At 37.0% G+C, this 23,852-nt stretch overlaps 1 protein-coding gene across 3 annotated transcripts in view; it reads right to left on the bottom strand.

Annotated features, from left to right (window-relative positions):
• The window catches only part of ksr2 (kinase suppressor of ras 2), a 136,275-nt gene that overhangs the window by 27,561 nt on the left and 84,862 nt on the right, over positions 1-23,852 (bottom strand). For all 3 annotated transcript variants that reach the window (XM_024275063.2, XM_024275062.2, XM_024275064.2), the window contains 10 exons: positions 21,291-21,360; positions 19,294-19,377; positions 18,941-19,026; positions 17,955-17,975; positions 17,700-17,809; positions 13,827-13,995; positions 11,972-12,013; positions 7,946-8,015; positions 1,720-1,768; positions 310-671 (listed from right to left, as the gene is read on the bottom strand). In XM_024275063.2, coding sequence (XP_024130831.1) covers positions 310-671; positions 1,720-1,768; positions 7,946-8,015; positions 11,972-12,013; positions 13,827-13,995; positions 17,700-17,809; positions 17,955-17,975; positions 18,941-19,026; positions 19,294-19,377; positions 21,291-21,360 — 1,063 coding nt within the window. The remainder of the gene's footprint in view (positions 1-309; positions 672-1,719; positions 1,769-7,945; positions 8,016-11,971; positions 12,014-13,826; positions 13,996-17,699; positions 17,810-17,954; positions 17,976-18,940; positions 19,027-19,293; positions 19,378-21,290; positions 21,361-23,852) is intronic.

Genomic DNA, 23,852 nt, shown 5'->3' with positions numbered 1-23,852 from the left:
CCAGGTTAGCCAAAACAGCTAAAATATATCTAATATATATGATTAATAATATTGGTATTATAAAAATAATATTTTTGTTTTCAGAAACTGTCAACAAGATATAGAAGTTTCTAAAGAAGTAAATATCCAGATTGAATTTCATAAGCACATAAACACTGATTGTTTTTAATAATGAATGTGAGGAAATATCTGCAAATTTCAGTCAAAAATATTAATTTTATAACCAAGAATAAAACATACTCTAAATCCTGATAAACTGAGCTGAATTTTTTCAGATCATGATGTCATACTTGACCTCCTGAATCTCACCTGGTGATTATGGCCAGATGGGGCGGGCTCATGCACGCCCCCATGAAGAGCACCACGTTCTCGTGGCGCGTGTTGCGGTAGGCCATGACCTCGCGCTTGAAGGCCTTCAGCTGGTCCTCGTTGTCCCGCTCGATGTCGATCAGGCGGATGGCGACCTCTCCGTGCCACCGTCCGTGGTAGACTCTCCCGAAGCGGCCTTTGCCGATCATCTCCCCGATCTCCAGCTGCTCGAAGGGGATGTCCCACTCCTGCAGGAAGATGCTGGTCTGGCTGGCCTTACGCGGGAAGTTACGGGCCGACAGCAGAGACAGGTTCATCTCCTCAAACTCATCGCCGGAGTCCTCCATGTTGCCGTCCTCATTCTGTAAAGCAAAACCCAGATGTTGTTTTTGAGCCAGAATATACTGTTACAGCAAAAATTAAATGAGAATTGCAAGATAAAACTATTTGAACCAGTTTCTCTAGAATACATCTGCTTAATCTCTTTCACTGCAAGTTATTCAATCTTTTTTTTTAAGCTAAAGTGGGACAAAAAAGTATTAAGTCAGCCATCAATTGTTCAAAATCCCACTTATATCGATGTTTCCACTCTTGTTAGAAACTTTTCTGAATCTCCAAAAAATGTTGATATAACTGTTTACAAGTTATTAATTTTTTCACAATTTTCAGTTATTCTATTTAAATGTTGAATTGTATCTACAAGTTACTTTTCAACTGTTTTTATTGTTCTATTTAAACGCTAAGACGTAGCAAATTATTTACGTTTTTATCAGTTGTTTTTTTAATCTTTAAACATTTTGATTTTTTTTTGTATTATAAATATTTGTTTCTTTTGGCTTGTTGACTGTTTTGCATTCACTTCTTCATTTTTTAATTAATTTCAAGAAGTTTTTATTTTAATAAACTGTTTTCCATTAAATAGAAGTTTTTGTCTTAATTTCTGTTTTTATGTTTAACTACTAATTCAAAAAGGGAAACTTACAAAAAAACATTTGTGGAGATTAAAAAAAAACGAATATTTAAAGGTTCATGTCACGTCCACCACATTTACAAATAATATTGATATTGTATCGATATTGGCCGGTATTGGATCAATACCCAAGTGCTCAGAATCACCCAGCCCTAGTATATAACAAAGTACTGGAATAACTTTTGTTATTTACCAAATACTTATTTTCCACCTTTTTTTTTTTTTTTTTTACAAATAAATTCTTAAAAAAAATTAAAAAAAATTATTTTCTGTTTTTTTCCTCATTTTGTGTCTCATAGCTGAGCTAAGATGAAAACTACAGGCTTCTCTCATCTGTCATGGTGGCTGACTAAGTATTCTAAACATGGACTAAACAAATATTTACATGTTATCAACAGAGAAAAATCTCCCTTCATGCTTAAAAAACCAGGAGAACTTACGTCTGATGTCGGTTCAACTTCGATCTGAAGTAAATGGTTTCCCTCGTTGCTAAGAAAGAGACAAGAAAATTGTTAAGTTCTTCTAAAATAACTTTCCTCACTCTAATGGAGTGCAAAATACTTTTTAAAATAATTTTGGACAGCTACCATTTTTTATGTTTTTTTTGTCTAGCATGACAAGACAAAAGATTAGTGCACATGCGAGTGGAAAGACCCTGTAGGTAACGGAAGAGCGTGCAGCCGGACTCTGATCGCTGATTAGCTGCATCTGTGCGGACAAACTGTTAATAACTCCAACAGAACCCAGAAGCTGTGAGCGTGGACGGAAAGCGTCGCCGTCAGTGATCCTCTTTGTGCTCCACAGCACAAATTCAACCCAGACGCTGCAGAGGGAAACGTGGACTCAGCTGCTGGGCTGGATGGAGGAGCTGTCTGATGCCTGGAACCTCTCAGTGATCTTCGTCCTGCAGGACCAGGCTCCTCGCCGATGGAGGATCGCCTTGTTACACTCTTTATTCAGGCTCTTCAATGACTCTAAATTACGTCGGCTGCCTTTTAATCACCACCAAAAATACTCAAATGTATTCTGTGACAAAAAAAATGATGCCATTACACACGAGAGGCACTTTCACACACTTTGTTTTTTTTTTTCAAGAGATGCAATTAAATGTTTGCACAGATCATAGGAAATAGAAAATAAACACTCTTAAAATATTTATTTAATACTTTGGTGGGATAATTAGCAGCTAATTTGTTTATTATCCTTGAAATATTTAAGCAAACTGGTCTTAACACAGACTTCTGGTAAAAAACAGCATCAGTCAAGCATGTTGGTGGTAGTGTAATGGTCTGGGGCTTGTTGAGAAAAGAGTGCTGAAGACTTTTTCTTAAAAAGGAAACAAATATTCAGCCTGTAATTTTTTTAGGGAGACTATTTATTTTCTTTTTTTCTAGAAAAAATATTGATCACATTTTTCCTGTGGCAAACAAAACTACTTTTAAATTGGATTTATTCAGACGATTATTTTCTTCTGCATGTTTTCTCAGAAGATATTTATGCAGACAAAGATGGAGATCGAGGTCAGGAACTGATGCTGAAACAATCTCTTTCAGGATTTTTGTTTTTTGTCCAGAAGATCTAAAACAGCCCCAGACCATTATACAACCCCCACCGTGCTTGACTAATGCTGTATTTCTGAGAATGTTCGTGTTCACTAAACGTTTGCTGAAATATTTTGTGGATAATTCTGATTTCTTTTACCAAAAGCAAGACAAGCTTTTGTCTCCAGCAAAACTGCCACAAAGTTTTTTAAATATAATCCCGCCGACCGGAACCGGTCTGTGGGACAGTTGGTACCAGAAATACAATTTTTAATATATATTTTTTTCTGTTTTATTTATCAACTGATTCTGAAGGATGTTATATTTTGGCAAATTTGGTCACGTATCGAAATTCCATCCCCGCTCTTTCCTAAAAGCGTCTGCTCCGGTTGACACTTAAACCCCCCAAACTGGCAAAGTTAACGAAACACAAGTGTATGTGGAAAGTAGGTTTGCACAATAAATAGCAAATTTATCGTTATCGCGATATCAGCCTACGCGATACACAAAAGACAGTGTCAACAAATGGTTACCTTTTACACGCATGCGGAAACAATCTCATGAAATATTTAAAAAATAAAAATAGAGCCTTTTACTCATTTGACCAATCGGATGGATCCTTTTTATGTTGACTTCTATTTACTGTTGCAGTGAAATGGAAAATATGTTTTGGTTGTTGTTCGCTTTGATATTTGTTCATGTATTGCAAGTCGAATTTTCTCATATTTTGCAGCCATTTTGCAAAGTGTTTTTTTTTTGTTTTTGTTTTTTGTTTTTTTTTCAGAAAAGAACCAGAGAGGAAACAAAAGGAGAGCATTTGACTTCAAAATAAAATAAATCTCCATTTAACAGACAAAAATCAGGAGTCTATCATAGTAACAATGCATAATATTCAGTAAATCTGGTAAATACAAGTAAAGTTTAAAGCATCTAAATTAGGAGCTAAATTGGGGTCAATATTAGTTGAACCCCATATAAAAAAAAAATTGAAAAAAAATATTGGTTTGGCCAAAAAAAAAATTAAAATGTCTGAAACTTTTTGCTATTCTGAAATAAACTTAATGATTTTCAGATTTAAATGTGAATTTTATTTGGTTTCAAAACTCAAAATTTCAATTCTTTTCAAACTCTTTTTTTTCGTTTTCAAATATTAAAATTTCAGATCAAAACCTTTGGCCCCACTGTGGCGTGTTGGGGCGGGGCTAACACAAAGGACCAATCAAAATCGATGGGGGTGGTAACTTCAGTCCCGGTGCATTCACTGACTGAGAGCTGTGATAATTACGGTCAGAAAATGTCTGTTCAGTCTGTACTATCATACGCGCATCAAATACGCTGTTGTAGCCCCAAAGCGCCATCTTATTGTTATATACATCGAAAACATCCTTATGCTTGAATAAAAAGGCTAAAACTCTGTTGGAGCGACAGATAAAAAAAAAAAGAGTTGAAACTGAAAAAAAAGTTTCGAAATAGAGATTTTGAGTTTAGAAAACCTGAATAAAATTAACATTTGAAGCTGAAAATAATTAAGTTATTTTAGAAAAGCAATTGGAAATTTTAATTTTTTTTGCCCAAACTCCAATATTTTTTTCAATTTGTTTATTTGGGTTTCAAATAATATTGGCCCTGATTTAGCTCCATACATTTGCAGATATCTTACAGAAGATGAACTTTAACCTCAAAAGTTAAGAAAAACTGGAACCTAAAATAATTCAAATGAAATCCCACTTCAGCCTCATACAGACCGGTCCGTGACAAGACCATTCATTTCTAAGTTAATAGGAGATTTAGACTTTAATAAATGAAAAATAATCCACTCTAAATTAGGAACTTACTTGAGTTAAATATATTAGTAATCTGTGAAATATTTGTGACGCTCCATAATAAAGTGTTTGGCCTCGGATTTTGACACACCGGGTTTCAAAGACACACCCCAAAGAGACCTCTCCCCCCCTTTAGCCGGTCTGGCTCCGCCCACATCCATGATGAGTAGCAGCGCTGTGCGTCTGCGAGCACTTGTTCACTAAGCCAGCCCAGACTCTGGGGGAAAAGCCACAGGTGAGACAGCTTAGAAAATAATGCGATTCCTGTGGCGTCGAGGGCCCCTACCGCCGCTTCCATCTCGTCTCTAATGAGGGAATCCTGCGGGGCGTTCAGGTCTGAACCAGGCCCTCATTAACCCTGGGATGAGGCCATTAGAGCCAGAAAAACCTGCCTGCTGCCTCTGCAAAAGCTCACAAAGATGTGGGCGAGAAAGGACAATGGCAGTAATAAAACTGAAGTTTTTGTAAACACGCGTCTCTTCTTGGTTTTAAATTGGACTTAAAAAACATAAAAAGTTGTCAAAAGCAAAAAGATTAATAATTTTTAATGGTTTGCCTCTTTATAACTTGTGAGAGCTCATTTAGGTCTTTCCTCAGCACCATGAGAGGCATCATGAGGTGATGCTTTAATTATACCAGAAGAGAAATTAATGTTGTGCAGGTCAGACAGCAGAATGAGCTCAAGCTTTTTCATTAACTTTGTCATTTTTCTGCAACACAGACTCACTTTGTCTTACTCTAATCTTAAAGAATCAAATTGTCCTCGAGTTTCCACTCAAATGTGGAGTAAATCTATCAAAAAAGAGGAAGAAGTTTGATGTTTTCCTCCAGATGTGAGCGAGGAACAATGTCAACTATAGCTGTCTCTACAGAGGAGGAGAAATGTACACAAAAACTGTGTGTTTATCCTTTCATGCTGCGTTATATAAGTAGAAAGTAATCATGTGAGTAACGTGTTTGCTAACATTGGGACTGATGCACATCCGCCTTGAATCGCCTCACCGCTTTTCTGGAAATAAAGACACCAGAGGTGAAAATACTTGAACAGTAATTTTAGATTTTTGTTTGTTTTTTGTTGATTTCTGGTTAGCGAAGCTAAATTGTTCTTACAGTTCCACTCTGATCGTCTTTCGGTCTATTTTAAAAGTGTTCCTAGTGGTCTTCTAATTATGATTATGTTGTTTTGAAATAGTTTCTGCAGAGTGGTAGAAGTTTATTAGAAATTTGCCTCAGAGCTGTGGGTGGGACTGTTGAAGAGAAGCAACCCCGCCCCCTTTCCCCTCCTCATTGCTGAGATCGGAGGGTCCCACCCATAAGCTATTTTCAAAGTGCATTTTTTCATTGATTCACAATGATTTGATTAAAGAAATACTCAGCTATACAATCAGTTTTCTTTTCATATGTCTTCCCTCATTAGAAAAATGTCACAGGAACACCAAAAACACCTGAGTACTTCACTCCAGTCAGTTCTTCAATAGGTAAAAAGTGCATTTTATAAAGTAAAAGTATTTTAAAAAGTATTTAAGGACAGGATAATAATGTAAAACTGTGTATAATTATTTTTAATAGTTTTACTCAATTCAGTTTATTTATAAAAACTAATCACCCAGATAGAAAACAGTTCACACACTGCAAAGTTTTCAAATCAAAAAATATATTCTTTAATTACAACGGAGTGTTTAGGGCCGCCAATAAAATATATAAATGATTTAAGAGAATAAATTCTTTAAAAAAAAAAGATGCAATTTAATGAGAAGGAAGTTGTAAAATTATGAGAGAAAAGTTGTAATTTTCTGAGAAGAAAAGATTGTAAAATGAAGAGAAAAAAGTTCTGAAATTATGAGAAAAAAGTTGTGATTTTATGGGAAAAAAAGTTGTAATTTTATGAGCTAGATTGTAGAATTTATGTGAGAAAAGTCACAATTTTATGAGAAAAAAGTTTCAAAACTATAAGAAAAAAATCGTGATTTTATGAGAATAAAGTTAAAAAATTATGGGAGAAAAGTTATAAATGTGCAAAAAGAGAAGTAACATTTTGAGAAAAAGATTTTACTTTTATTGGAACAAATTTGTAAAATTATGAGAAAACAGCATTTTTCTGAAAAATAACCTGCAAATTCTTATCTTTGTCCTTAAACTTTTATGTTTACAAGACCAAAAACTTTATTATTATAAAATGTTTACTCCTTTACTCAGAATTTTAGGACTTAATTCTTACAATTTTTTCTCATATTTGTATTCTCATTAAATGATTCGTTTTTCTCATAATTTAAATACTTTTTTCTCGTTCTCTATGTTATTATATTTTTATGGTGGCCCTAAACTAATAAACTAATAAAAATATTATTTTTTTTCTCTTTTTTTCTCCAGGTTTTTGTCAACTATCAAGCTTTCCCTGATGCCTCTGTAAAACCGTACCCGAACATGAACAGTTTATTGTTCATTTTCTTCACGTTTTTCATAAGGGAAAGTGGCGGTTCACAGACTTTACAGACGTGGTTGTTGGTCTAAACGCTGAAGCAGCTTCTTCGCCTTATGCAGATCACTGTTTTTGGATTCTCCATTAATAAAGGCAAAACATTGTAAAAATGTAGTTCAGGATGGATTTGGCCTCAACAAACACAGATGATGATGATGAAGCTCTGAACCTTAAATAATCACAATAAAAGACGCATCTACTTTGATGTTTGTGCTGGTTTTTATTTCTTTACATGTTGTTATCTCAAAGCCGGCAGCTGCTGCTTTATTGTGAATGTTTTCCTTCAGCAGGAATGACGGCACAACGCTTTACACTACACTTCCATTCATTCTTATTATTCCACTCGCTCCCATTTGGAGACCCGCGTAATAGTTAAAAATAAAAACAGCAGTGATTCTGCCACAGATCAATCGGCACTCCTCCATGTTCCGTCAGGACTGAACGTATCGATGGGGCTCTCCTGACCCGCTTCTCCAGATGGGTCGTGATGCTAATCTGATTTACATCTGGGTCAAAAGGCTTCTCATCCTTTATCCTCCTCTTCCGGATATTTTCCCTGACCACTGACTTCTTCAAAGAGTCAGTGGAAATCCACTTGGCATCGTAAGTGTAGCGTGAACTAAAGGCCAAGCTAATGTTAGTCTGTAAGTAATCGTCATGTTGTCCCTCACATTAAAATTGGCACCCAAATGTCTTTGCTCCAATAAGCTCGGCTTGGCCTTTGACCAGAGGCCACGGAGACTGAGAGACTCACGGAGGAGGAGGAGGAGGAAGATTACAGGGAGGGAAACAGACGGAGAGGTCTCTCAGATGTTCCACTCACCCCGGTTCAGAGAGGACGGGATGCAAGATGACCTGGGGGGCTCTGCTGGGAGGTGCCTCTGGAGTAACATCTGCAACACAAAGCAAACGCGCTTAGATCTGAGTCAAGGACCGCTATTATCCAGATGTCTTTATCCAGATCCACAGACAGATCCTGTTGAACAGAGTTGGATAACTGTGATCCAAAGAGATTCAAAACTGCTCAACCTGCCTCAATATTAGGAGGAAAACCAAAAATGGGACCATAAAAAAACCTGGACACCAGTGAGAAAAAGTAACACAGTTTACTAAATAAGGGAAATAGAAAAACTGTGTCCTGAAAAGCACAAGGGAAAACCGATGAGTGTCCTTAAAGCAAAACACAAAAATAAAACAAAAAGACAAAACAATAAGAATTGGCTCTTTGGCCAAACAGAAAATAAGTCATGGAGACTGCTGACCCAACCATGTCGACCGTCAGAGTCAGCAGCTCCCCCGAACCAAAACTACCTAAAGAAAACAAACAAACAAAGCCCACAAACCAAGACTACCAAACCCCAAACTAAAATAACAAAACCCAGCAGAGTAAGACTGCTGAGGACAAAGAACGTAAAAGAGAACGAAACAACTAAAACCCAACCAGCTCCTTAGCCAGCTCCTTGTTTCCACTGAGAGGTCCAGTTCGGTATGGTCCGGTCCAGTATTTTGAGTCTTTCCATTGTAAAATGGACCCATTAAACAGTTCCGACCTGTACCTCTTAAAGGCCCCCATCCATGGTAGGTCCAGAGAAAAATAGAACAGGACGGTTGGGGTGGAGCCACTGTAACCACCCGATGAATAGGAGAAAGTGATGAAGACATTAGAAAACACCAGTATAGCTCGTAGCTGGTGATTCTGGTGTCCTGTTTCTTCTTAGCCGCCCGCAATCCTCTTTGAAACAACATTAAATTCCTGATATACACAAAGTTGCGGAAGTAAAGCGAGAAAAAGACGAGCTGCTGGATGACCTCCATTGGTATTCGTTGCTTTTCCAGGTAGATCTCACAAAGCAGAACTGGTCAAAAGAAACCAATGCTTGAGAACTTCTTCTCAGGGTAAGTTTTGCTTCACGATACATTCAGACTCATATGTTTTCTTTGCTTTTCAGCCAGCTCGTGTACATGTCCTTGTTGTGACCGTCTGGAGAAAACAGTGTGTCTGAAAGTGCGTCTAAAGTCTGAGAAGTTTTTCCAAACCTTACTTTAGTTGTTCACAGTGTCCAGAAGAGGCTAAGGAGAACTTGACATTTCATCTCCCTCAGGTGTGCGACAGACCAAAACCTTGTCGAGCTGCAAGCTCTGATGCTGCAGCAGCTCTGAAGTTTGTTGCAGAGGCGGTGAATGATTTCCACATAGGATTTCTGGCATTATTATCACAGCCATGGAGGCGATGCAACAAAAAGGCCCCTTTGTCACAAAGCACTCTGTGGATGGACAGTCCTCCACTTCTGTGGAAAGAGCTCACACATCACTGAGGCCATTATCACCAGCTTTTATTTCCCTCATCTGACACTTCTAAGCTGCAGAAAATAACTACATCTTTTTCGGCCTTCATATTTGGATTTCATATTGGATAAAGGTTGAGCTGGAACCGTGGAAAAGTCTATTCAGTTCTAATATATTCAGTGTTTCATCAAGTCTTTGGTTTGGCCAAAGGTGGTGCAGTGTCCAGAAAAGGGACCAACACGACCAATCCAAAATCCATCTTATCCAAAATTCAGCCATTTTAGGTAATTTTTTGACCGACTTATTGATTAAAACTGGCAATCTATCACTTTTCAATTGGTCTAATTAGGACAACTTTTGATCAAAAGCCTTAAAACTATAGTTGCTAGGTCTGGAAATGGGTCCAAACCAAAAAAAAAAAAAAAAAAAAATCAGAAAATTAGTTGATTTTTTATTGAGTTATGAACTTAAAATCAATTATGAATAAAATTCATATGGTAAATATCAATGCATCCTTCCAATTTCTTCTGCTCGGGTTGCGGGTGTGCAGCAGTCTGAGCAAAGATACCCAGATTTCCTTGCCCCACGTCCTCCAGCTCCTCGGGAGCAGAGAGATGTAGTCTCTCCAGTGTGTCCTGGGTCTTCCCCGATCCTCCACCCAGTGGGACATGCCGACAACACCTCTCCAGGAGGCATCCGGACCAGATGCCTGAGCCACCTCAACTGGCTCCCCTAGATATGGAGGAGAAGCAGCTCTACTCCACGCGTGACCAAGCTTCTTACTCTATCTCTAAGGGAGCACCCTGACCATAGGTGAGTATTTCTAGAGTCCTTGGTATGACTTGGACATGGATTTGAACTCAACACCTTCTAGTAACAGGGCAGACACTCTACCGCAAGGAAACTGAGCTGGTCAGGAATCCTACTTTGTTCTTTTTGGTCATTTTGGACAACACTTCTTCTTGACGTGAAAGTAGGGCTTAGTATCGATTATGATTTCCAGAATTGATTCGATTTACCAGAGCCTGGACTGATTCAATTCCGATGTTTTTCGATTCATTCAATCCACTCGATTCCATTCTATTTTGAGTTTACACATTTAGACACATTTGTTTAAAAATACATTAATAATTTACAATATGTTTTGAATATATTTATATTAATCTGACACAGTTCACATACTGTAAAATGCATCAGTAAAATACTGAGATTGGTAATATCATAGTGTTACATGGATTCTCTAAAGGAGAAGTTTTAACAAAAATGTTCAGATCATTAACATTGTAAACATTGTTCTGCTTCTCCTGGAGGGAGTTTTAGTTTGACCACTAGGTGGAGCTCACATTATAGCATTACACTTTTTTTTAAAAAAGAAGATGAAAGTATGAGCAAAAAACAACCACAAATGGTTATTTTAAAAATATTTTTCCTTAAAAGAGTTTGGAAAATTCATTCCTGTGAGTTAATAAAGATGTTTATTTAGTCAGTAATGTATGTTTAGGTCGACCGAGTGTTAGCATTACTATGGGAAATTCCATTAAATGTTAGCATCAAGTTAGTGGACTTTAGCTTTATTTGCCAGATCGATCTCTATTTTTATGGATCGATTATTGATCTATTAAGCTTAGATCAATTTAAATTGATTAACCCAGCTCTACATGAAACCACTTTTCAGTGAATCTTTGTAAGCAAATTTCCACAAACCTTTTATCAATTAATCTTTAAATTCAAACAAGATTTACAGCAGACATGAGTTTGATTTGAATCTTCTTCCAAAGGAGAAATCAAACAAACCAAAGACGTGTTTTCCCCGCGGCCCGTCTACAGGTAAAATACGCTTTTGTTTTGCCTTCATCTCCAAAAACAAGACTATCACAAACGCGTTGACACACCGTGACAATTTGTGACACAAAGTGCGAGCTTAAAAAAAAAAAACAAACAGTCTCCCCGGAGCACATTTGGAGCTGGCACCAGCACCTGACAGGGTTTTTCTTTTTTGCCTGAAGCCCGTCTGAGTGTTTGTGTGGATTCACTCCAAAGAGCTGCAAGCCAGGAGGACTGAAAGCTCTCAATGACCAATTTGAACATTCAGAAACGGCTGGAATCACGTGACACAATCACAGTGTTTGCTCCAGCAAAATTAACATGTTAAGAGGAGTTTTTTTCTTTTCTTTTGTTTTTTCATCATCCTGGAACTAAAAAAACACAGAATTATGCTATGTTTTAGTTCTAAGACCAGTTTGGGCACAGTGATAAACTTTGACCATGTGTGTGTTCAGCTCACAAAGCCCGTCGTTCCTTTGTAATGAGGCTGCAAAAAAATATTTGTGCATTTCCAAACACCTGCCAGCGCGGATCTCTGCTGCTCCTCACTCTTTCCCTCCGCCGTCCGGGCTGTAATAAGCTACCAAATGAGCAAACACTGCAGAGCGGACAAAGGAGGTCTGGGCACTGACAAACCATTAGGACGCCCAAATGAGGCGAGTGTGGAGGCAAAGAAGGAAAATGACCACATGCATCAAAACAGTCTTTGGCCGACTGCATGAAGGAAGGATCGGCTTACCTGGGAAGATGAACTGTTGCTTGTATTTGAAATAACTGGATGCTGCAAAGAAAACACAGATTTGATTGGTTTTCAGTAAATATTTACACCCTGTACTTCACATTTAGTAAACATTTTTAGGAAAGTGTGGACATCCATCAATAATCCACATCAGATGTGCACAACTTTTAGTTAAAACTCTACAAATACATTTTTTTTTAGGTTTGGAGATGAAAACACTAACTAGGAACTTATTTAGTGAAGGTCAAAGCTGGTACTGAGCTACCTTGAGTGGAGTACATCATTTTTATTTTTTTATTTACAATTTTAGTTTAGTTTTTACTCCAATATTGGGTCTTGGTTGCTATGAATTTTTAAAACACTATATTAAAACAAGTATGTTTCTGAAAGACAAAACCAGCTATGGGTGAGAGCAGATCTATTTGTATCAAACTTTATTTAAAACATTTTCGTGAACATTCAGAAAACGGTGAAAAATAGAACTAGTAGAGGAGCAGCATTTTAACCGCATGTCTTAGCAACATCTCAATTTTTGTATTTTGCTTTTAAGTAAATAAATATGCACGTTAATAAACAAGGAAACATGTTTTATTAGTAGAGGTTTGGATTGGCAATACAATACAATTTGTATCCCAATTTATTCAAAGACAGTATCAGATACAATGTTTTATTTTATTTCTGATTCTGACTTAAACAAAAATCTAAATATTAATACACCTTTCACATGAATAAAATGGTAAAATACATTTTATTTAATGATCAGAACAGTAAGTGTGCATCTGCATGGTCTCACTCATTCTTGCATGAGCCAAGAAGTACATTTTATGCAGCACCAGAACCAATTTGGCCCAGATTATTGGTTTGATACTCACCCTTTGTTAAAACGGAGTTGTATACTGTATGTCTCATTTTACTATGTTACAAAAACAACAACCATGAAGGTCACGAGTTCACATCTAACACAAGATGGTTCTGGTGAGATCTTGTTGTTTTGGTGCTAAAAGAGGCTTGGTGGAACATAAAGTAAGATGCTGAACTGCATGTTTGCTCATGAATTGTTAATTAAATATCATCTTGGCAGCATTTTAAATCAATAGAAGTAACATCAAATGAAAAATCGCGATATTTCACTGAATTGATTTTTTTTTTTTACTCCCCTAATTATTAGTAAAACAGTTTTTTTTTAAGGATTTTATCCAGCTACTAAAGTGGGGAAGATGATGTTCACCCCAGACAGTTCATCAGTTTATCATAGAGCAGGAGTCTGCAACCTGAGGCTCTGGAGACAGTCTTTTGTCCCTCCATTGTGGCCCTTTGGCTTTGAAGAAAAATGCAATAATTGCAATAATTTTAGGTTTATCATTTCTGTTTAGAAAAGGTTTTTCTGATGGCCAAATAAAGCGGTCGCCATCTCTCCATCTTTAAGGTCTACACAAAAACATTTAGAGGTTGTTAACTGAATTAAAGTGTATGAAAAACTATCAAAATGAAACCTCAGCCTTTTTCAAGTTCATTCAAATACAATGTGAACAAAATCTGCATGTTGCCCCTGGTGGTAGCTTGAGGTACTGCATAGGTAAACTTTTTTTGTTTGTTTTGGCTTTTTGCATTTGTTGGTGTTGTTTTTCATTCATCTTCGGTTAATTCGTCATGAAATAAGATTACTTTATATTTTACATATTATTACATAAAATATTATTACATTTTAAATCGTTCCCTAACTTGATTTGGTGTTCAAATACTCGGTCCGGGTATTTGGTCCAAAACTTTGTCATAGTTAAACACAAAAGAAAGGATCTTTAATCCATAAATGATAGAAATTTAAAAAAAAAAAACAATGTTGGGTCCCTGGTACCTGTTAGGTTGAACTGTTTCTGTTGTCGTGCCGACTGTGGGGACGGATGCAGCGGCGACGGGGGCGTGGCGCTGCTGGGTAGAGGCGGAGCCGGAGAGGACGGAGTGGATGAGGTGGTGGATGATGGATTACTGCTGGAGTCTGGCTGGTATGGAACTGGGATGTGATCCTGAAAAGAGACAGAAAAGAAAAGAATTATGTCAAAATTTGTGGCATTTATTGTATTATTTAAATGAAGAAAATACTTTCAATCTTCTTTGTTGTTTCTTGATTGGTTTTGTTCTTTTCGGGCACAACTTCCTGCAAATTAACTTTGTCACAGAGAAACAAAGCAGCTTGCGAGCTTTGGATTTGCCTGACAGAAGTAATCCATCACGAGAAGTTGTTTGGTGCTCTTATTTTGTTTTTCCTGATTGTAATTTTGTTGAAAACTTTAATAAACTGATTTTACCCAAAAGCACTCTTTGAATTTGTTGATATTTAATGCATAAATTTGAGATTGCATTAAAACCCCTGTTAGAAATTATTTGAGTTGATCATAATAAGATATTAAAAAGGGGCAGAAAAGAAAATGTAAATATATTTTACACAAACTAAATGGTTTCTGTGATGGAAGTTTTAGGTTTCATCCTTGAGATTTACTGAGCGACCTTTCTACACAGTTAGAAGCCAAAGGATGTGTTTGTTTCTTGCCAGGGCATTTTATCATTTTGGCTTCATTAGAACATCTTATCCATTTTAGATATGAAACCTTACGTCACTATCTTAAGTTCCTGATTAGAGTTTGTTTTCCAAGCAAGCAGAGAATCCACAGACTCCTCTCTGCACATCATTTCTTTTCTTTATTTTTTCCTTTCTTTATTTCATTGGATCTAACAAATTTCCACCCCAATCTTGGTGTCAGAAGTGGGATTCCATGTTTGTTAGATTTTGGACGGTTTTGATCAACCTGAATCCCGGTCCTGGTCCGTGATCTCGATCGACGGAATCATCGGACTTCAGTGGACGGATAGATCCGGTGAGGAAGATTCTATTCTAAAACATTTCCTGAGTGATTTTTGCATTGGTTAATGTGGAACATCAATAACATCTGGCTTTTGCCACTGAAATAAGTCAAGTGTTTTTAGAGAGGAAAAAAAAAATCAACATTTGCTGAAACCAATTATTACAAGAGAATCCTGTGAGTTTATGCTAATAGTCCATAAGACCAGGCAGCAAAATTCCTGGGATCCACGTCGTGGGAAGACCGAATGTCCACCACAAACTAATTTCCATCACATTTAATTTTTTTTATAATTATTATGTTCAATTATTATTTCAATATTTTATCCAAAGGACAAAAAAATTAAAATATATGTTGATTTTTCTTAAGTCGTCAGCTTCTAAATCTGCTCTGGCGGTTGAAGACTTCCCCCTGAATCGCAGCGATAACAGCGAACAAAAAAAAAAAAGGACTGCAAACCTTTTAGCTTGATAGATTATCTCCTTCAATCTCTGCTTGTTCATTTTCTATGTGGGTGTGAATGAAGGGAAATCGATGCTGCTTCTTCCAAAGAGAAAAATCAATCCAAAGGCAGCATGATGCAAAGCATATGCAAGCTTCGTTTTATTTTGTTTTCCATGTCATTTTTGTACTTTCTATAAATGCATTCCACATTTCCAGAACAGATTATCAACTACTGCGTCATTAAACTTTGATCAGAATATAATATTGTATGCAGAGTGATTGACAGGCCTGCCATGCACAGGTGCACAGGCAGCAGACTATAAAATATTATTTTTTTCAAATAAGCATGCCTATGTGGGGGTTAGGAAATGTAATTACCAAATGTAATCATATTTTTAGTTACAATCAGTGCACAAACAATTATTTTTCCTAATCATATCAGTGAACTACCGGCTTATTAGAGGAAATTTCAAACACTTTCAGGCTTGATTATCTTCTTGATTTATGACTTAGAATTGCAAATATGAGAAAAATTGTCTGAGCTTTCCTGAAGTTTAGGTTTGAGTCTCAACTCTAGAAAGATTCTTCAAGGTAAAACAGAGTTCAGATAATTAGATACATGGTATTTATACACAAAAGAAAAACCTCACTGATGTAAAATGATGAATAGGTAGTAATATAGCAACAGTAAATTGATTAAATCATTTTTAAAGCAGTAGCTTCACATGGTGGTGGTAGTGTGATGGTCTGGGGTTGCTTTGGGAAAGCTGTTATAACCAATTAGTTCAGTATTTTAAAGAACAAATGATTTAAAGTTACTCTTCAAGCAAAAATGTACAAATCTATCACCATTTCTGTGTTTTTATTTGTGGTTTTCGTTTCCCACTTTGTTATGCTTTTATAATAAATAATGTCAGAACCCAACTTTCCCTGTTTAGTGTAATGATGATTAGAGGTAAATGTTGCAGAGTTTACAAAGTGGGAATCATTTCAGCCATGAGTCTAAGGAAGATCAAGACACAAATGAGGAAATGAGCACACGGTAGGCCACGCCTCTAAATGTTGAGCTAACATTCAGAGGAGACCGTGTGCAGCCATTCACCAACTTGCTACAGAAGAGAATTGAGCAATTGAACTAATTTTTAGATCAAATTTATGAGTAAAGTTAGTTAAAATTAAAGTTAGAGATCTAAACAGTGTTATTTGCTTGTTTTATTTTTTTTAATTAAATATCTGAAGAGGTAAAACAATGGGAATCTTCTTTCTATTGGTCTTCTACTTGAATTGCTTTTTACTTTAGTCACCACTGTCGTTACAGTTGGATAAGGGCGAAAAAATGGGCAAAAGTGTCAAAGTCAAGGCCCGGGGGCCGGATTCGGCCCTCCAGATCATTTTATTTTATTGTTATTAATGGCTTGAGCTTATTTCTAACTTATTTGACAAAACATGTTTTCATGGGTAATAAAATACTGAGTTAATTAAGTTGATTAATTCTGGAATAATATTCCTGCATTTTTATTACTCATAATTATGTTAAAAAGTTTCAATCTTAAAGTTTTAAAAATTGGCATACTGATAGCTTTTTGGACTTTTTGGGCATTTACTAAGATTTTTTTTGGCTTTTTTGGAGTTTAGCTAATATTCCAGCTACATGCTAGCTGTTTAAATCATGGTATGGCCCCTTTAAATAAAGAAACCATACATTCATTTTTTTATGGATAAAATTTAAAACTGAAAGAACCACTTAAAAAAAAAAAAAGCATCACAGAAGTTTGTGGATAAACGTTTTCCTGTTTCATTATCATGTATCTTGTGGACATTCCCTGAAGCCCCCCCTCCCTCTAGAATCTAGTGACTAGATACACAAAACACTTCCAAACGTGATCCTCAATTCTGCAAATTACAGACCAACCTTTTAAGCCGATACAGCTCTGGGAGGGAGACGGGTGTTTTCAGGCTTTCTCAACCTTTTCAAATCACAATGAAAATCAATAACTAATCTTCTGATGTCCCCAGATGTTTCTGCTGTCCACGGCATGATTAAAGCAGAGCTTCCTCCCAACATAAAGCTCTCACCTGTCGTCTCGACTGACTTCAGCTTCATTATGACAGAGAAAACAAAAGGCTTGTGCTTTAGTGACGGTTTCATCCTGATGTTTGCTTCCACGAATCCCCGTTAAACATGCATGTTTGTCTCACCGCGGGGGCTCCTGTGACAAACTTTTCTCCCGAACTGAGTGTAAACTTGCTGCAAAATATTCAGCGTATGAAAACAAATCCATCTGTGCAAACATCAAGACTTTTTCTGGCTGTTTGCTCTTCCCCTGGGAAATACACAGTAGTGACTCATAAGCGGCTCCTAAAAACCTGACATGTAGGACAGCTTCCACGCTCGGCGGAGTTCACGGCTTGTTCTTTGTGCTTACCTTGTTGATTTTGTTGGTTTTGGGGAGCGTCTGACTGATGTGCAGGTCTGTGTACCTGAGCGGGTTGTTGATATCACATGGCACTGATTCAGTCCGTACCAGACGAGCTACTGCACAGAAAAAAAAATGAAGGAACAATGAAGCATTGTGGGAAAGAGAACAAATGCTGGCATCACCATTTCATTTACTCTCAATTCTAGGGGAAAAACTCTAACACATGTTGTCTTATTAAAGCAGCAGAAGATCTCTAATTACCTTGAGTCATTCCTTGTTGATCTTATTCAGTGGACGAGGAGGAGCGGAGCAGAGAGAAGAAGGAGAGAAACTTTATAATGTCTTTTTTATTGCACTCATTATCAGAATAAACAGTATGCGATGCTTGAATGTTGGTTTAATCTAAGTGGCTCCATTTTTCAGCACCAGACAAAGTCATTTCATTCTTTTTCTAAATAGAAAGGATACAGGAAGGTTTCCTTTTCTAATACATTATGCATGCTCAGATAAATGAGTAATCATGAGAGCACAAATGGTTCTGGACTGCCGGCTCTCGACATCTATTAATATGGACTCATGCTGTTGCAGCCCAAACCAACAACGTCTCTTCATTGTGTTTAATTGCAGCCTGTCGAGGAACGGCAGAACCGGTTTCACTAAAAAACTGTCTCCATCTTTCAGAAATTAAAGTTACATTGCATTACCAATGCAAAAACTCTGGAATAACTAAAAAAAAATCTTTACAGATGAAAAACTTGATCTGAACCTGACTTGAAAAAAGCTGCTGATACTCTTTGAATAAATGCAGTTCATGTAATTCCTACAGATTCTGAAGTTGATGCAGATTCATTGTGCCGATAGGTAACACTTATAGGACTCAAGTGTTGCATTTCACTGCAAATCTCTGTTTTATAATATGCTGCTGTTGTTTTAATTACATTAACGGTCAAAAAGTTACAGTATTTTAAAGAATATGTGCTACTTCCTGTCGTCTGCAACAGCTCTGGTATTAAAGGGTCGACTGGCCCCTTGGTTGAAGTCATTGACTGTATATGAGAACTGGACTGATTGGCTCCTAAATATTAAATCAGCAAAATCCCATAGACTTCTATAGCAACTTTATTATTCATTTTTAAAGGCCTTTTAAGACTGTGCGGATCAAAATTTCGTAGCCTATTTTTTATTTATTCATCTGTGAATGAACATCATCATCAAAGTCAGTGCATGTGATCTGAATCAGATGATACCTTTGAAGGATTCTCTTCCACCTCGCTGTATGATCAGTAAATGGCAAGGCGGGGCTTCTTTGGTGCATTTGTTGTGGCACTTCAGCCTAAGTGCATGCAAAAGCAGAAAATATGAAGCATGATAATGCTCATTTTGTCCTTTTTATTCAACCATGCAGAGCTAAGCTATTAACAGAACTGGTGAGTTAAGAGAAGGAAGATAAAACATCAATATTCAACAGTTATTCAAGAGAAAATAGACAAAAATAACAGTATAAAAGCACGTTTTTTTAAGAGAAACTAAACAGATATTTTATTTTAACACTAAATCAGTTTCAATTTGTGCCTCTTCATATAAAAACTGTGATACCTACTTGCAATTTTTACACTTTAGTCCAAACAACATTCCCTTTCCACATACTATGCATGTCTGCGACATCCAGTACTTTGTGGAAAACCTGTAAAAAAGATTAAAATATGATTATAAAAAACATAGAACACTAACTCTGGTGACGCTTAGACAAAAACATTTTTAACGTACGATATGTATGTTACAGTAAATCAGAGAACTAGGGCTGGGAATCGATTAAATAAAATTAACTAATTAATTGCACATCTGGAAAAAATTAATTGCCAGCCACTTATTATTTTTAAATAATTCCAATATGAAATCATACACAAAATTCCACATTTAGAATGCTTATTTTTAACCCTTTAAGGGCCCAAAACTCAGTTTTTCTCTACTTTTGAATTTACTTCTGTATTTTCAATTTGAAAGACTACCTGGTTGGTTATTTGGTATCATTTTATTCAGCACAACCACTACCTTTATTTTGTCCTTTTTTATGTTGTATTCACACACTAGACATAAAATCATGCACAGGCAGAAAATTCCATGTGGAAAAATGTGATTTATTTTGGTGTTGAAACCTCAAAAATGTGTAACAAACTGTGTTTACAACATTGAATGAAAGTTTTAGGGGTAATTTTATAAAAAAAAAAAAAAAAAAACAATAACATTTGCCAACAAACTAATGTTTTTGTACGAAAATACAAAAAAAAAATCCAGGTGAAAGTCACAGATTTCTTTGAGCCAAATGTATTTCTGTTGATAGAGGAACATCACAGACCTCACAGCTCCATGATGGGACCTTTTTATGTGGCTTCAGCTTCCAAGCAAATTGTCTTTACTGTGTTTGTGAAAAATAATAACTTTTTTGGGGGAGAAGTTGGATCCAGCTGGATTCAGGTCGGCTCGGCTGGAATCTGCTCACAGGTGGGGGCGTGTCTGTCCATTCTGAACTGCTCGCCTTCAACCACGTTGGTGGGCGGGACTTTTGCGGAGAACCTCAGAGTTTCCGCAATCTTTTGACAATGCCGCCCTCCCCCCCCAAAAAAAGTTGGTTTCTTTGTTGTTGGATTCCTAAAAGCAGATAGGGCAGTTTGGCTCCGCCCCTCAAAGCGGATCCTCTGCTCTGCGTTGTAGCCTTCAGATTGACGTTCATTCTGTGCCTTTTTTATTAAAATAAAAGATAACTTTTGTCCAAAAACTACAAATAAATGCCATATAATATTTTTAATTTTAAAAAATCTCAATCACAGAATGTAAAAAAAGTTTAACTTTATCTATTTTGCTGCAGGGCAGGACGCCTGAGGGCGTTTATAAACAAGAGTACACAAACTATGATTTATTAATCGGCTTCATTAAGGCGCCAACTTTCACAGCCTTCAAAGAACATAAACACTGGCGCTCCGGTGTTAAAGGTTTAATTCGAGTCCACCTGCGTGGATAACAGAGGCCTGCAGCTGCAGTGTTTACCTCTCTAATCTTCCTCGCCTCCTGATTGAATTTTGGCCCTTTTCATTTTCCGTCCTTCAGTGGGCTCAACCAAATAAACAGTAAATCTGCGGTTCAGACCGACGGAGCCCAGACGGTTCACGTCAACACAACCCTCGTGGTGCGTGAGGAGCGTTCAGAGTCTCCAACACTTCAGCAAGCAAGTCGGCGGCGGGATTTCCTGCGAGCACGTTCTCGCCTGCTGGCAGCGTTTACTGATGCGCTGCCCGGCTAATGACAGGTGACTAATGCTGTCTGACAGAATCCACGTCTCTTTATCAGGCTCCGCCTTCACTTCAAATGAGACATAACTCTCTGCCGCCTGCTAACACATTTTACTTAGTGGAGTCTCATATCTTCTGAATGAAGAAATCATTTTAGCAATTTAGAAACGAAACACCAAATGTGAAAAAGTTCTATTGCTTAAATGACGGGACCAGCTCTGCAAATGATGAATCATTTTTACTCATATAAAGTCATTATTTTTTATTATTAGCGCTCAGATTGATGAATATTAATGAAAAAAACCCTCACCTGTGTTTTATTGAGTTTCCCAGATCTCTTCGAGGGATCTGTGGGGACCAGCGAGGCACTGAAAGAGTGTCTGGAGACAAAGCAGAAGGAAAGATGATGTCTCTAAAGCAGGAATCATCTTTAGGAAACAGTCGTCATATGTGACATATACAGATTCAGACTCATTTTTAACAAGAAACTTTGTTTAATTATCTGATTAAAACAACATCAACACTTTCAAATCTTGAATTAGTCAAAATGAAATCTTGGAGAAACAAACTGTCCTAAACAACTAACACTGAATACAAAATCTGACATAACCAGCAAAACATTTATTTGCACAACTTAGTTAGTTCAAAATGAATAAAAAATTACACGTTTGTTAAGAAAATGTAAATAAACTTGAGAACTTTCCTCTCAAAAGAAGGAGTTTACACTTTATTAAACAATATGTACGGCTAGAAAAAGACAAGAATTAGACAAATGCTGGCAGTTTATACATGAATGCACAGAGGTGGGAGTGTGATGGTGTGGTGGGGGTTAGGTTGGCTGAGGCAGTATTTTTGTAAAAAATGTCCAGCAGGAACTTTCCTCGTCATTTGAGGAATTTCAGTCAATAGAGACTGAAATACTCGATTATTTTGTCATAAGAGATCAGAGATAAAATATGCACTCAGAATTCTTTTGAAGTTACAGGTGATTGAAATCTCACCTTCAATCGGCTTAATCTAAATTTCAGCAGCATCTTTGGAGAACAGATGATATTCTCACTTTTATGTTTGATGGTATTTCATGCTTGAAGAACACAAGAATTACCGAAAACACCTTAAACATCTTAAGGTCCTACAAAACTAATAGTATTTAGTTGAAAAAAAAGAATCAAAAAGTACATGTCATCTAAAAACCATTGAGCCATAATCCTCAGATGTGTTTCTACCCGAGGCTTTTCTGACTTTGAAAAGAATCTCTGAAACATTTTGCCCGGTCCATTAGTCCACGGAGTGAGCCGGCAGCTCCGCCGATGCGTCACCTCTTATGGACAGGTGAGGATGGCAGCCCCCACAGCATTAACCGGGAAGGTGGCTGGATGTGGTAATGATAGCGCGCTTAAGCATTGTGCAGTGATTCAATAACAGAACAGAAATCTTTCCGAACTATCAGGAAAATAACAGGTCAGGCGTAGAGGTGCAATTTGAACATTTATCAGGATTTTATTGAAAATGAAGCAAACAGCTTTCTCATGTATTTATGTTTATCATAGTTTTTAGAAAACAGAACAAATACCTGCAGAAAAAAACCTGCAAAATAAACAAGATGAGGCCTAACAGCTTATTTTTATTGAAATGTCCAAAGATTTTGGAATTCAATCATGTTGAGTTGTGGCACAGACCTAAAAAAGACATCGCAACCAAAGTCCAAACCCAGTTAGAAACTGTTCCTTCAGTTTTGTGATCATAAATCAAGTTTTCTACAAGGGGTGTATATCCTTCTGACTCCAACACATTCTCACTGCCAACTCCTCATATATAGACGTTCGGTTTGGGTTCCCTCTGTGCCACTTCATGACATTTTGGGTGCTCAGTAATACCTCAGACAAGCTCAGGATCACGTTTGACAGGCGGCGAGCAGCGAATTCGCCGCATCATGAAAGAGGGGAGCTGGTTTGTGGGAAAAGGGGAGGAGCCATCAGAGATTGGGGAGCTCTGGTTTAATGGGAACAGTCAGCACGTCAAAAAACGACCCAAAACATACATTTTTGAGGCGGAGGTCTCAACCATGTGTTAATATGTAACTTGGGAATGAAAATGTGTATTAAGGCATTATGTTTCATGACTGAAGTACCAAAATTAGCACAAATTAAGAACCAAAACCGAAACCCAAGAACCACTTTGGCACTGGAACCGAATAAAACCCAACCCTAGCTGGCTCCTATTAAATTGGGGGTCTCCAACCTCTGGTACCGGTCCGAATGGTGCTTGGTACCAGGGAAAAAATGCATACAGTAATCAAGGGTCCCCACCCCTCGGGACACAGTACTGGACCAGTACCCTGTAACCCGGTACCAGTTCTGCGTCCATTACCGCGTCTTGAGACTGTATTTTTATTAACATAGTCTTGTTGTATCTGTAGTTTTCTAATGATACTGTTGTTCCTCCAAGTAGTAAATTGATTTTTCTATTTGTTTTATGTCTTAGATTTTAACTACAGCACTTTGTTCCGTTTTAAATTGTGTTAAAGCGCTTTATAAATAAAGTTGATGATGATAATATGTTTATTTTTTCTTTAGATTTCTATGTTTTCGCATTTTCATTTTGAATTTTTGTAAAGCAATTTGAATTATGTCCATGGAAGTGATTAAAAAAAGCTGTTTTTGCTTTAAAAGGAGTCCCACAGGGGTCGGTGTTGGAGCCTTCTGTCTTTGAATCATGGTCTTATTAATGCTTACACCTTTGTTCTTTCTATTAAAAATTTTGTTTTCTATTAACTGCTTTCAATCTTTATAACTAAATCCTAAATTGGTGTTTGATAGTCCTCTGAAGGGTGTGTTTATTCAATCAGGTAAAGGTGTCTATCGACTTTTCT

The sequence above is a fragment of the Oryzias melastigma genome, linkage group LG9 (assembly GCF_002922805.2).
Source record: "Oryzias melastigma strain HK-1 linkage group LG9, ASM292280v2, whole genome shotgun sequence".
Classification (NCBI taxonomy): Eukaryota; Metazoa; Chordata; class Actinopteri; order Beloniformes; family Adrianichthyidae; genus Oryzias; species Oryzias melastigma.
The sequence above is the reverse complement of the archived record's forward strand: the minus strand, read 5'-3'. Positions and strand labels throughout refer to the sequence as shown.